The 14,738-nt window shown below is 35.3% G+C and overlaps 1 protein-coding gene across 5 annotated transcripts; it reads right to left on the bottom strand.

The window, feature by feature from the left end:
• Positions 1 to 585: 585 nt before the first annotated feature.
• On the bottom strand, positions 586 to 12,663 carry DPL1 (dihydrosphingosine phosphate lyase). 5 transcript variants are annotated; one of them, XM_028222522.2, is made up of 15 exons: positions 12,268 to 12,663; positions 12,135 to 12,180; positions 9,599 to 9,750; positions 9,420 to 9,479; positions 8,847 to 9,071; positions 8,610 to 8,751; positions 8,461 to 8,511; positions 8,292 to 8,383; positions 6,632 to 6,758; positions 6,019 to 6,034; positions 2,247 to 2,354; positions 1,962 to 2,016; positions 1,738 to 1,884; positions 1,373 to 1,451; positions 586 to 879 (listed from the first exon to the last, which is right to left on the bottom strand). In XM_028222522.2, exons 1-15 carry the CDS (start codon positions 12,465 to 12,467, stop codon positions 757 to 759), a joined length of 1,623 nt encoding a protein of 540 aa, XP_028078323.2. In that variant the 5' UTR covers positions 12,468 to 12,663; the 3' UTR covers positions 586 to 756. The 5 variants fall into 5 exon arrangements, with proteins under 5 accessions (XP_028078323.2, XP_082727612.1, XP_028078325.2 ...); XM_082871486.1 differs by having other exon boundaries at positions 9,606 to 9,750; positions 12,268 to 12,633; XM_028222524.2 differs by lacking the exons at positions 12,135 to 12,180; positions 12,268 to 12,663 and adding exons at positions 9,897 to 10,022; positions 10,124 to 10,739.
• Between the last annotated feature and the right edge of the window lie 2,075 nt (positions 12,664 to 14,738).

The raw sequence follows: 14,738 nt of genomic DNA, 5'->3' as shown, positions 1-14,738 counted from the left end.
GTTATAAACACACGTGGCCCAACATATATAATGGAGGATATATAACTTTGATTGAACCATGAAAATTTATGTATAAACTATCAATAGGTCTAATAATTCGATTTAATTCTTATCAAATCCTATTAAAAATAAATCCTAATACAATCGCCTTTAAAAATAATTTTTTGTGGTGATTTTTTAATAATATACAATGAAAAATACCATTACTTATCATAGAATCTATTAGACAATAAATCCACTTTAAAAGACCTACACGCAAATCCTTCAATATTTAATAGTCTAACCTAATCACTCCAAAATTTGAATCACGATTCCATCTTACATAAAGGGTTGGCCCTGTTAGCCCTCCCTAATTAACATCTATCGTTAAGCATGCATTGAAAAGTTGTACAGATGCAATAGACTATGCTCATATCAATTAACACATGCAATAGAAACTGAAATGCTCTTTCCTATCAATGTTTTTCGAGTTGTTTCCGTGACTCAAACTTGAGCTTCTAAAAATGCTAATAGGCCATTAGGCCAAGTCGACCTTTCAATTTTTATAAGAGAGGAAACGACGACACTGATAAAGAAAAATATGACTTTTATAAGAACATATTTTCTTGAATTTAAGATGAGAAATAATTTTATGTAGAACTGGTGTACATATAAGCAGCAGAAAACTTCTTTACCAAAGAATTATGGAACAACAACAACAACAACAGAAACAAATGAAATAAAGTGCAGAATTGAAACAAGATTACAATAATGCCACTAGCATGAACTGTCCATGAAATCCACCAACAACTCCTGAACCATAACTCTATCCGGCATCTTCCCAGCAGCACCATATATTGGAGCAAGCCCTCCGCTTATGGGACCCGGGTTTGCTTTTACCTGAAAAAATAAAAATAAATCAAACTCATAAAAATTGAGTGGTGGAGCACAATCCCATATGCAGAATTGGTAAAACAATCTGTGCTAATGACGGCTGTGTTTGTTTGGGGATAAGCCCATGGGATTGGATGTATTCTAGTCAATCCACAATCCCGTGTTTGGATACAAAAGTGGGCCTCCGGATTGACAGTCCCCCTCTCCCGAACTATATATCTCATTCCAAACTAATAAATGATAGGTTAGGATTCTACCAACCCCCTCTCCTAATCCAACAATTCCAGTTGTGGGATAGGATATGTAATCCTAAGGGATTGCTAATCTCAAGACTCATCATATAATCCAGTCCAACGAAACAAACATTACCAACCGGTATCACTAATCTGTTACTAATTATTATCACCTCAATCATTCCTCCACACCTTAATTGACTTAAATTGAACATCAGGGATGATTCATCATTTTTATTTATACTAATTACTAAAAAGCAACTTACAGTTTCCACGGAATTCCTCAGATCCTTCAGGAAGTCTTCAACCATTGGAACATGTTGAAGGGTCACACAGATATGAATGCTGATAAACACAACGAAAATGCCTTTCAGAACAAAATCACAGTGAAATCTGTCTGAAAGATCGAATCTAATTCTCTTACTTATGAAAACAACTACATAGCATATAAACCGTTCTAACCACCAGTGTGGTAGATGACCCACCAATTGGGATCATGCAATCAAGTTTAAAAGTGAGAGGCCTGATCAGTTCAATGCCTCATATCAGTGAGTCAGCTACCCCAACTGCCAATTACAGTTGACTTTGTAATTACCATTCTCTGAGTCTCATATTTGTGGAGAAAACTTACCTGTTGGGTCTCTGTAATGCATTCAAATGCCAGCCTTTAGATGACATAATGTCATTGACTTCAAATACATCTACAACATTAGATCCAAATGCCACAATTGTCATGTCTGGCCTTCCAACAATATGTAACTCAGGAATCTCCTTTATCCTGCAAAACAAGTAAAAGTGATTTCCAGTAGTATAAGACTTGAAACACCATTGAGAAGTTTTAATGACAATTGATACCCTTTCTGTATTCTCTTTGATGCTTCCATGATCTCTTTTGTATTCTCCAAGTAACCTATAAAATGTAATGGGACACAAAAAAATAAATTAATAAAAATCAGACAAACCACGAAACAAACACTTGCCATGATATGTTGTTTAGCAATCATGGAAACCAAAAACAGTCCTAGCATGGAAGACCAGGAAAAAAGGTTTTTCTTATATATATATATATATGTATGTATATAACGAAAAGAAAGAAATCGTAGCAATGAAATCAGGCAAGTGATTTTGGGAATTTGTCACCTTCAAATCCTAAAGACATCATTGCTGCCCAAGCCCCGGCAATCAAACTCCCTGGCCTGCTTCCAGCGATGGTTGGAGACACATAAAGCCCACCAGACCACTCAGTAACTGCAGTATAGATACAAGCAGAGAAGTTTGATATAGACATGAGACATGTTTTAACAACCGAATATAACCTAATTCTTTCAATGACAATGTTAAAACCTATCACCTACTTCACCCACTTAAACCTACTCCACTAAACCTAACCCACTACACCACTACCACCTCACCTACTCCACTAAACCTAACCCACTACACCACTACCACCTCCACTTCACCTACTCCTTACCTACTACACACTCACCCTCTTCTATATATAGGAATCATGAATCATTGTAATAAATCAATATAAATCAATCAATAATACATACAATTTATTCTCTCTCTATTTCTCTTTATACATTAAATTCTACATGGTATCAGAGCAAGGTTAAGATCTTAGTATTTCTCGCTTCACCGGCGGGCGGCAACCTCGCCTTGGCCGCCCGCCGGACCTCAACCTATTCCGCTTATTTTCTACACATACCTTGACTTCTTCAACATTTTCTTACACCCCTCCTCCGCTATGTCGGCGGCGGCACCCGCATCATCGTCTAGCCTCTATCGCCGTTCACCTCGCCTCTCACATATCCGTGGTTGTACTCTTACTCGTCGTCGTCGTCGTTGGCGTTTCTGGCACTGCTTTTCTGCTCGTCACTGCTATTTTTTTCCCGATTTGCTCTCTCTCTTAGCCATGGATTTGGGTGTGGGGTGTAGAGCTGTGGCTCTGTTGTTGGTAGCCATGTTTGCTGGCTTGAAGGTTTCAATGGCAGCAGTGTACAAGGTTGGGGACTCCGCTGGTTGAACCATCATTGGGAATATTGATTACAAGGCCTGGGCTGCTTCCAAGACGTTTCATGTTGGAGATGTCATTATTTTCGAATACAATTTTCAATGTCACGTGTTGCAAGTGCCCCACAAAGAATACCAAGCCTGCAGAAGTGTAAGACAGTAACATGCATCTTCACATACAGCTTGGGTAATGTGTAACTATCAAAAGCACAAGCTTCTTGGACATCCCTCTCTCTCTCTCTCCATGGACCCAACATCATCATCATGCACCCACTCTATCTCCCTCTCTCTCATCTTTTCCCACTTTCAAACCCACTTTAATCATATCTCTCCTTTCTCTTAATTTATTTCATCCACGTTCTTTCACCCTTTTCTTTTATTTTAATATATATATATATATATTTTATTATAATATATTTTCCCTATCCCTTGTTAGTAAGCATCACCCGTTTTCCATTCTCTTATTATTATTTATTTTATATTCCACCAAAAAAAAAAAAAAAAAAAAAATCACACTGCTGTTTTTCTTATCACCCATCCACAAATATTTTTCTCTATTTTCTTTATCCATTATTTTCTTTTATTTTATTTTTCTTATTAAACAAAACAACACCACAAAATAACACCAACAACATTCCACAACCTTGTCATTTTATTCATATCAGGGGATCAACCCCGATCACACTTTTACATCAAAAAAAAAAAAAAAAAAAAAACCACACAAACAAAAACAAAACTACCACACCCACAGTGGGATTTTTCTTCTCTACTCAGCCGCCGGTCTTTTCTTCTTGCCTCCGTCCTGGGTGGTCCTTGCCGATGTTGCCTCCGTGCTTCCTAGACCACCAAGCAAGTTGCCTCCTCCCTGCTCCTCCACTACAGCATACGGTGGACCTCCAAATCGGAACATCACGGTGGCCTTCCGCTTCAGCTCCTTATTTTCCGCCTTTAGCACACTTAACTCTGCTCGCGCATCCTTATACATGCGTTGGAGCAGAGCCAGTTGGGCGTTTAACTGCTGCACCTCATTTGTCCTACTCTGCAGCCGGTTCGACAAATTTGTAACCGCAGTCATGGTTTCCACACATGACTTCAATGTATACTGATTGGCCTCCACATCCGACTGCACTGCCATTCTTTGCTCCACCGACCGCATCGGAAAGTTCAACGGAACAAAACCAGAGGTTTTTGGTTGAGGTTCACGGGCCTCCGCACCAGTTATCTCTCTTGTTGACTCGTTGAGGTCGGGAAAGAGAGTGAGTAGACCACGGGATGAAGAGGCCATATTCTGGGTAGCTGAACGGGAAGAAGAGGCCATGTTTTTTGGGTTGCTGAGTGTTTCAGCGAAATAGCAATTTCAGACTGATAATGTTCGGAAGGGGAGTGTTTCAAGATTTGCAGCTCTTAGAGGCAATCTCTCAGAAAAACGAATATCTCTCTCAGAAAATGAAGAGTTTTTCAGAAGTTTTTTCCCAGGTTTTTTTTTTTCTTCGCTTCTGCCTCAAGCACAGCCTCCGCATTGGTTTATATCGACACTGACGACGCGGCCGACACGCCACTCTGTCGCTCACGTGCCTCGCCGCGTCTCCGGCTCACCTTTTGATGGCTCGACACTTTCTGTCGGGCACGACTTTTGATGAAGTGGGCGCGCCTTTTGAGGGCGCAACTTTTGATGGCACGTCTTTTTATGGATTGGGCACGCATTTTGATGGCACGTCTTTTTATGGATTGGGCACGCCTTTTGATGGCACGCCTTTTGAAAGATTGGGCACACCTTTTGAGGGTGCGACTTTTTAGGGTCCGACAAGACTCTGTAAACTGTTCCGACATTGATTCCGGTTAGCTCCTTCATGGGTCCGACAAGACTCTGTAAACTGTCTCGACATTGATTCCGGTTAGCTCCTTCATGGGTCCGACAAGACTCTGTAAACTGTCTCGACATTGATTCCGGTTAGCTCCTTTATGGGTCCGACAAGACTCTGTAAACTGTCCCGACATTGATTCCGGTTAGCTCCTTTATGGGTCCGACAAGACTCTGTAAACTGTCCCGACATTGATTCCGGTTAGTTTCTACAAGGGTCCAGCAAGACTCTGTAAACTGTCACAACATTGTCTGCTACAACGGTCCGACATGACCCCATAAACTGTCTTCTACATCGATCTGACACCACCATACAGTGTCCTCTACAACGTTATGACACCCCCATACAGTGTCCTCTACAACGTTATGACACCCCCATACCGTGTCCTCTACAACGTTATGACACCACCATCCAGTGTCTTCACCAATGGTCTGACACGACCATACAGTGTCACTTATCCTCTTTTATTTTTATGTATTTTCTTGTTTTGTAACTCTCTCCAAACTCAAGTTGGTTAGTTCCTATCCCCCTTGAGTTTGCGGGGGGCTGTTAAAACCTATCACCTACTTCACCCACTTAAACCTACTCCACTAAACCTAACCCACTACACCACTACCACCTCACCTACTCCACTAAACCTAACCCACTACACCACTACCACCTCCACTTCACCTACTCCTTACCTACTACACACTCACCCTCTTCTATATATAGGAATCATGAATCATTGTAATAAATCAATATAAATCAATCAATAATACATACAATTTATTCTCTCTCTATTTCTCTTTATACATTAAATTCTACAGACAACAACAATGATATAAGAAATGACAAATCATGGCAGATCATTATAACAAAAGTCACAGGCAAGCATCATAACTGTGTTATGCTATGCTCTTCTCTGCATTGAGATGTCATTTCCTTACGGTCATAAAAATCAAACACATGCTCAAAGTGGCATAGTTTCCATAATTAAAACCACAAAGAAGAAGAAATAATTAACTCAAATTTTTTTTTGAAAGCAAGTAACTTACCAGCAACAAATTGATGCTGTTTGCCAACAACCGATAAGTTAACAGGCATAGAATTGATTCCCACACCGCCAACAATATGCCAAAACAAGAAAAGATATATGAGAAAAGGTAAATAACAAAGCAGGAACTAACAGCTTCTACTACATAATCAGTGTGTGATATTTACCAGTCAAGAAAAAAGTGCATACTGTAGACCTATAATAAGATAGCAATCACCTGTTCTATTAAACATTACTTAATTTCCATGTATTAAAGAAATTTATGGCTTTAAGACCCTATCGTTGAACAGTGGCATTTGCATTGAGGAATTTCTTGTCATTAGATGAACCCTGACCAGTATGTAGATTATATGGCCAAAACAATAACATGATCAGGCTATTCCAACTAACTGAAATGTAAATGTTCTCTAGAAAATTATTATTAATTTCATTGTCTAAAGTAACAAAGTTTGACCAAATGGCATACTAATCATGGGATACACCAAATTTATTTGTATTTTGATTCCAAAAATGAGACAAGTTAAGAGAGAGAGAGAGAGAGAGAGAGAGAGAGAGAGATGGTTCCTTGTCTTTCTAGAAAAAGATACATGATTTCAGGTGCCCATATTACTTACCTTTCGAATGTCATGATTCCTGTATAGGACCACACTTGTTCCTTTGGGAGCCAACCCATACTTGTGCACATCCACTGATATTGAGGTAACTCCTTTGACAGAAAAATCAAAAGGTGGAATAGGGTACCTGAAAAGAAAAGGTTAATTATTTAACAGCTAAAAGTAACATAGTTCATAAGAAACACAGTAATTTCGGGGCAAGTATTGCCCAAAGTTTTTAAAGGCAATGTGTAACGTAAGACGTTTTACCTCTCATGAGGCGAGGCATAAGCCTTAAGGCGTTGAGGCTTAAGCATTTCAAATTTCAAATTTTTATATTTAGTAATAGTTTAAATAATTTAGAACAATAAATAAATTCATCAAAATTAAATATAAAGGTTTAAATACTTTTTTCCACTGCAGAGAAGGAAGCTTTGTTTTATTGAAAGTGAAATTGATATTTTCAACTTTAGTGATTGAGCTTCTTATTATGCATTAACTTTGTGTTTTTTTCTTTCTTGGTCATTTACTTAATTTTTCCTATAGAATGTAGTTGCAAAATGAGTTTTATTTTATTTTCTATTTTTTATTTTTTATTTTTTTAATTTTTTTTTATGTTTAAACCATCTACTAGACTAAGTTCAACAAGAGTCTAAGGTACACCCTTCATATGCTTACTCCTCACATGCTTATGCATGCGTAAAAGGTGTACAAGATGCACCTAGGGCACATGTCTCAAGACTGTGTGCGCAAGCCTTTGGGGAGTAAAGCCTAAAAATCAAAGTCTTGAGGCAACTTGCCTTACTCTCGCCTCAAGACGAGCATCGAGGCAAGCCTTAGTAAAGCCTTTTAAAACTTTGGTATTGCCAACAGTTCTTAGGTATCAAAAGCAGTTTTTACTGAAAACTTGTGCCTAAGTCATAATGTCAAATCTGAAAACAGCAATTAGTTCTATCTATGTAGGAGATGCTAAGAGGCTCTTGTGAATTTTTTATAGAATTTTACAAGAATTACCCAATAACCAACAAGATGGGCAACATGTTGGCTAAAACTACTATCCTTAGATGGATATCATTGACTATAACTAACAATGGCAAGATGGGCTATCTAGTACTCATATTCATCGGCTCATCTTAATTGTGGATAATAAAGAAGCAGCATTCCTCTTTAAAAAATTACTTCAGAAAAGCAAGTTCATAAGAAAAATGTTAAATCTTTTTACTGATATGCTGCCCACTTATAATTAGCATAAAACTTTTCAATTCATCATACTTCAGCTTGAACTTATCAAACAAAAAAATTGATTCAACTTCAGGATTATAAACATGTAAAGTGCTTTTTCTGCAACTCCCATAATGGAAGATTAAATGTCTACCACATCACTCTAACTTGATGACACCACAAGTAATTCCAACTCTCATTCACATTTAACAACAAAAAAACACAAACTCCCCAGACAGAGCAAATAGGTAAAATAGAATATCTATAGCGATGCATAATTGCAAAAAAACTTAGAAGAGATTGAGGTGGGAATACAACAATAGCACAAATCTTGTAGAGTAATATTAAGAGAAGCTGCAAAACAATAAGCAAAAATGCCTTGAAATAAAAAATAGCCACAATATAGTTTCATCACAAAGCAACACCTTATCAGTCAATGAAAAAATCAAACCAGACATACCCAAGTTTACGAGCGAAAGGCAATACAAAACCTCCAAGACAAAGGTCAACATGGAAACAAACCCCAGAACCAAAAGCTAGTTCACCAAGCTCCTACAAATTTCAAAGTGATAAGCAAGAACCAATGAGAATTACAGATCTTCACATAACCAAAATTCAGTGTCACATACCTCAACAGGGTCAATGATCCCATGTGGGAACCCAGGTGCCGATCCAACAATCTGAAATTCATTTGAATTCAAATACACCATCACAGAATCTAGGAGAAAAATGAAAGGCAAATGGAGTAAAATCAGCGAGCCTGGTCTAAAATGCATACCAATATGGTATTTCTGTTTATACATCGTTTAATAGCTCTGACATCTGCCAGAAATTCATTGTTCACAGGTACACGCCGCAACTTGATTTTGAAATATTGTGCTGCTTTATCATATGCTGAGTGTGCAGATTCAGGTATTATCCTATGCTTAGAAAGAAAATCATTTATACAATTGAATATTAGATCATAAATAAATTAGCGGCAAAACAAAAGGCACCTAACCAAAAATTAACGTACATTTCTGGCATTGTAATTCCTCGTTTAGCTTTCATAAAGTCACGTGATGATTTCACTGCTAACAATATACTTTCAGTTCCTCCAGATGTCATGTTTCCACATATCTGGCCTCCAGAAGCTTTTTCTTTACCTCCTAGTAGCGCAGCTGTCATCGCAACCACTTCTGCTTCATACCGAGCAACACTCTGGAACACATCCGTATGCAGTGGATTGGTATGTGCAAACCTGAAAAGTTATGCAAACTAAAACTAAGATGATCTGAATAGATAATAATTCTGAACACAAAGGCAGTGTTGGTAACTTGCACGTCCACGTCTAAGGTCAATGAGTCAGATGTTTACCGCACCAGATGAAAGGGCACTGGGCACATTGGCATATCACACATGCCTAAGTCCCAAGACTTTTTTCACATGATCATCCCATTACTTTGGTGATTATATCACAGGAGGCAATTACCGGAGTAGTTGTCCCATCGGATGTATCACCATGGCAAGTCATAGACAAAATTATAGACAGAATTAAGATTCGTATAGGAACATATAATACAGATCATAAATGTGACATCTTACTAACATTGAACATGCCTCATTTATCAAAGAAAAATGCCCTTCAGCCTCATTTCCTCCAATGTAGCTGCACAAAAATCATAGTCTTGTTAGTACACCGGCTGAAGCATAAGAGCAAACTAGTGTTGATTATTTCTTTGAAAAAGAACACGTACATAGTTTTCTATCTAATAACAGTAAACATACACTGTACCAGAACATTTGCCTTGCCAAGCCACATCTTTTCTTTTCTCATCTTTCATTGTTTCTAGGACTCCCACTCCAAAGCCTGCCCTTGGCAACTCTGTCCTCCAACCATCTCTTTTAGATTTACCAGTAGATTGCAGCTTATCTACTACCTGCATATTCAAGGAACCAAGGCATTCATTAATAGTATGCAATTGCCAAACTCATAACTAGAAAATTTTCAATCTGAGAAGGGAAGGAACTCCCACGAAAAGGCATTAACTAAAGTAGATAAAGCATCTGAAATAATTATTCTTACCAGAAGCATGTTGCAATTGGTAGGAACCAGTTGGAACAAAAGCTTAAGCTATTAGGGATGGTCCAACAATGTATATGAAAATCTCGTACCTTCCCTCACATGAGGTTAGACAAGCTAAGATGCAAACTGAACCAAACAAGGAACATAAATACACAAGGAACAAAGCGCACACTAATAGACATAAATAATGGGGGACCAATCACATAGTAGGAGACTTGAACTAATACCTCTTGAAACTAAATTTCAGATACTGTGTTTGATAACCAATTGCCCAAAAAGCAATGCGCATATGGACCAAACTATGTACATCAAGCTCTCATAACCATCAGTTTTCCAATTTCAGGTATGAGGACGGTCTGCAACACCAACCATACTAGACATTGCCACAAAGGGCCTATACTCGAGAGCACAACCACAAAATTTGATCATGGTATATGCTAGAGGAATGAACATTTTAAACATGCATACCTGCGCTCCAATTTGTTTATAAGAAATTTATTGAAAAAAACAATAAAAATGTCACATTAAAACTCCAGGAAATAATTTAAAAAGTAGTAACAACTCTAATTGAAAAAAAAAAATGCTTCAAGAGTATAGCTAAAGAGATGATTTTGTGGGAAGCATTTTCCATACATTTTCCATTGTTTCCCAGCATGGTTGAAAAGTTTCTTACAAGCATCTACATAGTTTTTCCATGATTTTTAGACCATTAATGGAAAGAAGAAAAAAAAAATTCCAATAATTTCTGCTAAAATTTCTTAAAATTTTGTGTGAACATCCTATTGAAAACTAGTCCCTAGGAGCTGCATTTCCAATGTAAAACCAAGTTTTGTAGCAAATATACTAAGAAGCATGGACACGGACACGTGACACGACACGAGTACGACACGGACACGCTGACACGTTAATTTTCAAAAAATGTAGGACACGACACGTGAGGGACACGCATGAAATATGTAATTTTATATATTTATTATATGTTATATATATGAATATATCATTAAAAAGATAATAAAAAATACAATATGATACTAATTCCTATAAATTTATATAGTTTTTGTTTTATTATTGTATCTTAAGTTGTTTTGTTCAAACTTATAATTAATTTCACATATGTCTAATCGTTAGACACTTGTATTTAAGCGATGGACACGTATGTCCTTCAAGTGTCCAAAGAGTGTCCAAGTCTTCAAAAAAATTTAAAAAATAGGACACGTTTTGAAGAGTGTCGGACACGTGTCCTGAGAGTGTCCAAAGAGTATCGGTGTCCGACACGGATACGACACGAATACGTCACCTTCTTAGAAGTGTCCGTGCTTCTTAGCAAATATATATAAAGCACCATAAAATAAGTAATCGAAAAAGCCCAAACACCCCCTTCACTTCTCTTGCAATGATCCCAAGAGTGTCAAGATTAATGCTCAGCCACACAAAAATAATAGAAAACCTTTCTAACGACAACCATGCAGTTCACAGGTAGTCATTATAATTTATAAGAACTCAAAAAGATTTTTTTTTAAAAAAATACGATTCAGTTGCAATCTTATGGGGACAACATAAAGAAGAAACTGGCAAATATAGATCTAAATCCCAAGTATAATGAGCTTGACCTGCCACCTCTATCCGTGGATTCTCCTTCCTAGATGAAGGGCTTGAAACTCAACTTGCTATGTTATCAACTGAGTGATAACTCTGTAGGTGAGCTGCTTCAATAACTGTAGTAAGGAGTGACCCCATTTGTTGGCTCCACCAGAGTTTGGCTAATATACAGTGTATGAGACCACTTATTGAATCAACAAATGGAAAAGGCAAAATTGAACATCTTTTGCACCAGATGTATACAGGACAGCTTCCAACTAGCCATTAATTCAGATAAACCAATGAATATGTTCGTTTCCATTCAATTCACCCATCAAAAATCTATAATGTCGGTAGCTCCATAATTGATGGAACAAATCAGATAGCTAAGACTGATCTAGACACTAAACTCTTCGGCCCAGCTAAAATTAGCAAGGTCTGTGAACCAATCGTTGACAAATAGCACACCATCGCTGAAATCAAATCAACCCCAACACATGGCATTTAATGCTTTTCCAGTTGAATAAAATTAATGCTAAATTCTAATACACATTCGCTATTTCCTCGTATTTGATCTCAATTTTTTTTTTATTGTCAATAAATTATTACTTCCTCTGATTTTCAAATCAAACAAACATCCCAATACAATTTTTAACTGACCTTCTGTTTTGCGGCATCGATGTAATTCCTCACACCAGGTACCAACCTGTTTGTTCAAGATAAAAATCATCAAATCTGCGGACTAGTAACACATATATGAATGAAAAACATGCAAGTGTGGAGAAGAAATTACTTGATGAAGCTCATGAAGAGCCCTAGAAGTGTTGGATTGAGTCCTCTGTCGCGAACAACATCGAAGAAAGATTGGAGAATCCGAGCAGCGAGGAGAGAGAGGAGAGGAGCGAGAAGGAGAGTGAGAGGTTCGTATTGAGAGAGAAGTGAATTCGCAGAAGCTCTGAATCGATTGAAGGAAGATAGCAGCGAAGACTCCATTATCGTCTCTCGCGTTTGTTCCGATGGAGGAGACGATGGAGATGGACAGTTCAACAAATAAAAAACGACAGAGTAATCGAGAGAGAGAGAGAGATGTTTTGGGTTGGGTTATGACTTTGCCATCGCGTAGGGTATACGTCTGTGGTTTATTGGTTTTGGCGGGTTCGCTTCCGTTGATTTCCAGTGATATATAGATATATGGAAAATTTACCCATAACTCCTAATTTTTGAAAAGTTGAACTATTTAGTCTTAAAAGTTTTCTTATGCTCCATTTAGTTCCATTTACACATCAATCTAATGTTCGAAACATTAATTCGATGTTTGAAATCTAATGTTCCAAATATTAATCTGATGTTCAAAATCTAATGTTCGAAACATTAATCTGATATTTGAAACATTGTAATGGGATCTTTCAGTCTATAAGAAAACTTTTAAGACTAAACAGTGGATAAGTTATTAATTTGGGATTTATTGGTGCATTTCCCTAGATATATTTGTTTTTCTTTTTTTTTTTTTATACTCCTATATATATATATATATACTAGCATCATACCTCTACGGAATAAAATAATATATTATTTATTAAAAATATAATAATTATATTTAATTTTTTTATATTTTATCCTTCGTAAATAAAATTTTATATATAAATTTAAAAATTTTAGTTTAAATGTTCGTTTATTATAATATATTAAAATTATTATATTGATATTTAATAATTAAAATTATGGTTTGTTATAAAAAAAATTGACATAATTTTAATACTTCACTATTTTAGAATAAAAATATATGAATTTTAAAAAATTATCATATTGATTTTTGAAAGAAAAATAATTAAAAAAAATTAAAAACTTAATGAGTAAGAAAGAATCATCGTAACATGTAAAACCACTAAAATCACGATTAAACCAGCAAATCATTCAAACCAAAAACGATTTAGCTTTATTAGTTAGATCAAAAAATCAACCAACTTACACAAAAATTGATTAATTAAAACTTTTTAATTTTATTTTATTAAAATTTAAACTGTCACTAAATATGAAAACAATCTATTAATTTAAATTTAAAATCGACACAATATAAATTTAAAAATATAATAATCTATCTCATAATTTATAAGTTTTAAATATAAATTTAAATTATCATAATTATCTCATAATTTTTATATTAAGGAGCAATAAGAGTGGCATTGAAACATATAGAATTGAAACGTGCATAACATTACACTTATCATAATTATCTCATAATTAATTAATTAAAACTTTAGTAATTAATTATTTTAAAATTATCATTTTTATTAATTATAATTATCTCATAATTAATTAATTAAAACTTTTAAAATTTAAACTATATTGAATTGAAACCTGTACAACACTACAATATTAAATGGGATGAAAGTATAAGATTCACTTTATATAAGTAAAACAACTCATTTTTTTTCTTATTTTTTCGATGTTGGATTATCAAATAAAAACTAGCCAATGAAGATTTTCTTAATTATTTAAAATTAAGAAAATCAAGAAAATATTGAAACTCTTACAAGGCTTCTTACTAAATGGGATGAGAGTATAAGATTTACTTTATATGAGTAAAATAACTCATTTTGTTCCTTCTTTTTTCGATGTGGGATTATAAAATAAAAGTATAAAATCACGGTTAAACCAACGAATTAATAATTAATTAATTAAAACTTTAAAAATATAAACTCTATTGAATTGAAACATGCACAACACTACAATATTAAATGGAATAGGAATATAAGATTCACTTTATATAAGTAAAACAATTCATTTTTTTCTTATTTTTTCAATGTGGGATTATCAAATAAAAGCTAGCTAATAGAGATTTTCTTAATTGTTTAAATTTAAGAAAATCAAGAAAATTAATATGAGATACTGAAACTCTTACAAGGCTCCTCACTAAATTTTATGAAAGTATAAAATTTACTTTATATGAGTAAAACAACTCATTTTTTTCCTTCTTTTCCTGATGTGAGATTATTAAATAAAAGTTAGTCAATGGAGATTTTCTTAATTGTTTAAAATTAAGAAAATCAAAAAATTAGAATGAGGATTTGGAGCTACTAGAAGGCTTCTTACTAAAAGGTCCATTTTCCTTGTATAATACTAGCCTGTCACCCGTGCTATGCACGGGATAATTATAGTTATTTATATTTGTTTTAGATTTTTTTTAATATATAAATTATGTTCTTTAAGATTTTTTATAAAAATAATTTAGGGGATTTTGACCAAATCAATAAATGCAGGCAT

Source organism: Camellia sinensis, chromosome 5, assembly GCF_055761805.1.
Source record: "Camellia sinensis isolate YWXY chromosome 5, ASM5576180v1, whole genome shotgun sequence".
NCBI lineage: Eukaryota > Viridiplantae > Streptophyta > Magnoliopsida > Ericales > Theaceae > Camellia > Camellia sinensis.
This window is presented reverse-complemented; position numbering and strand designations above follow the sequence as displayed.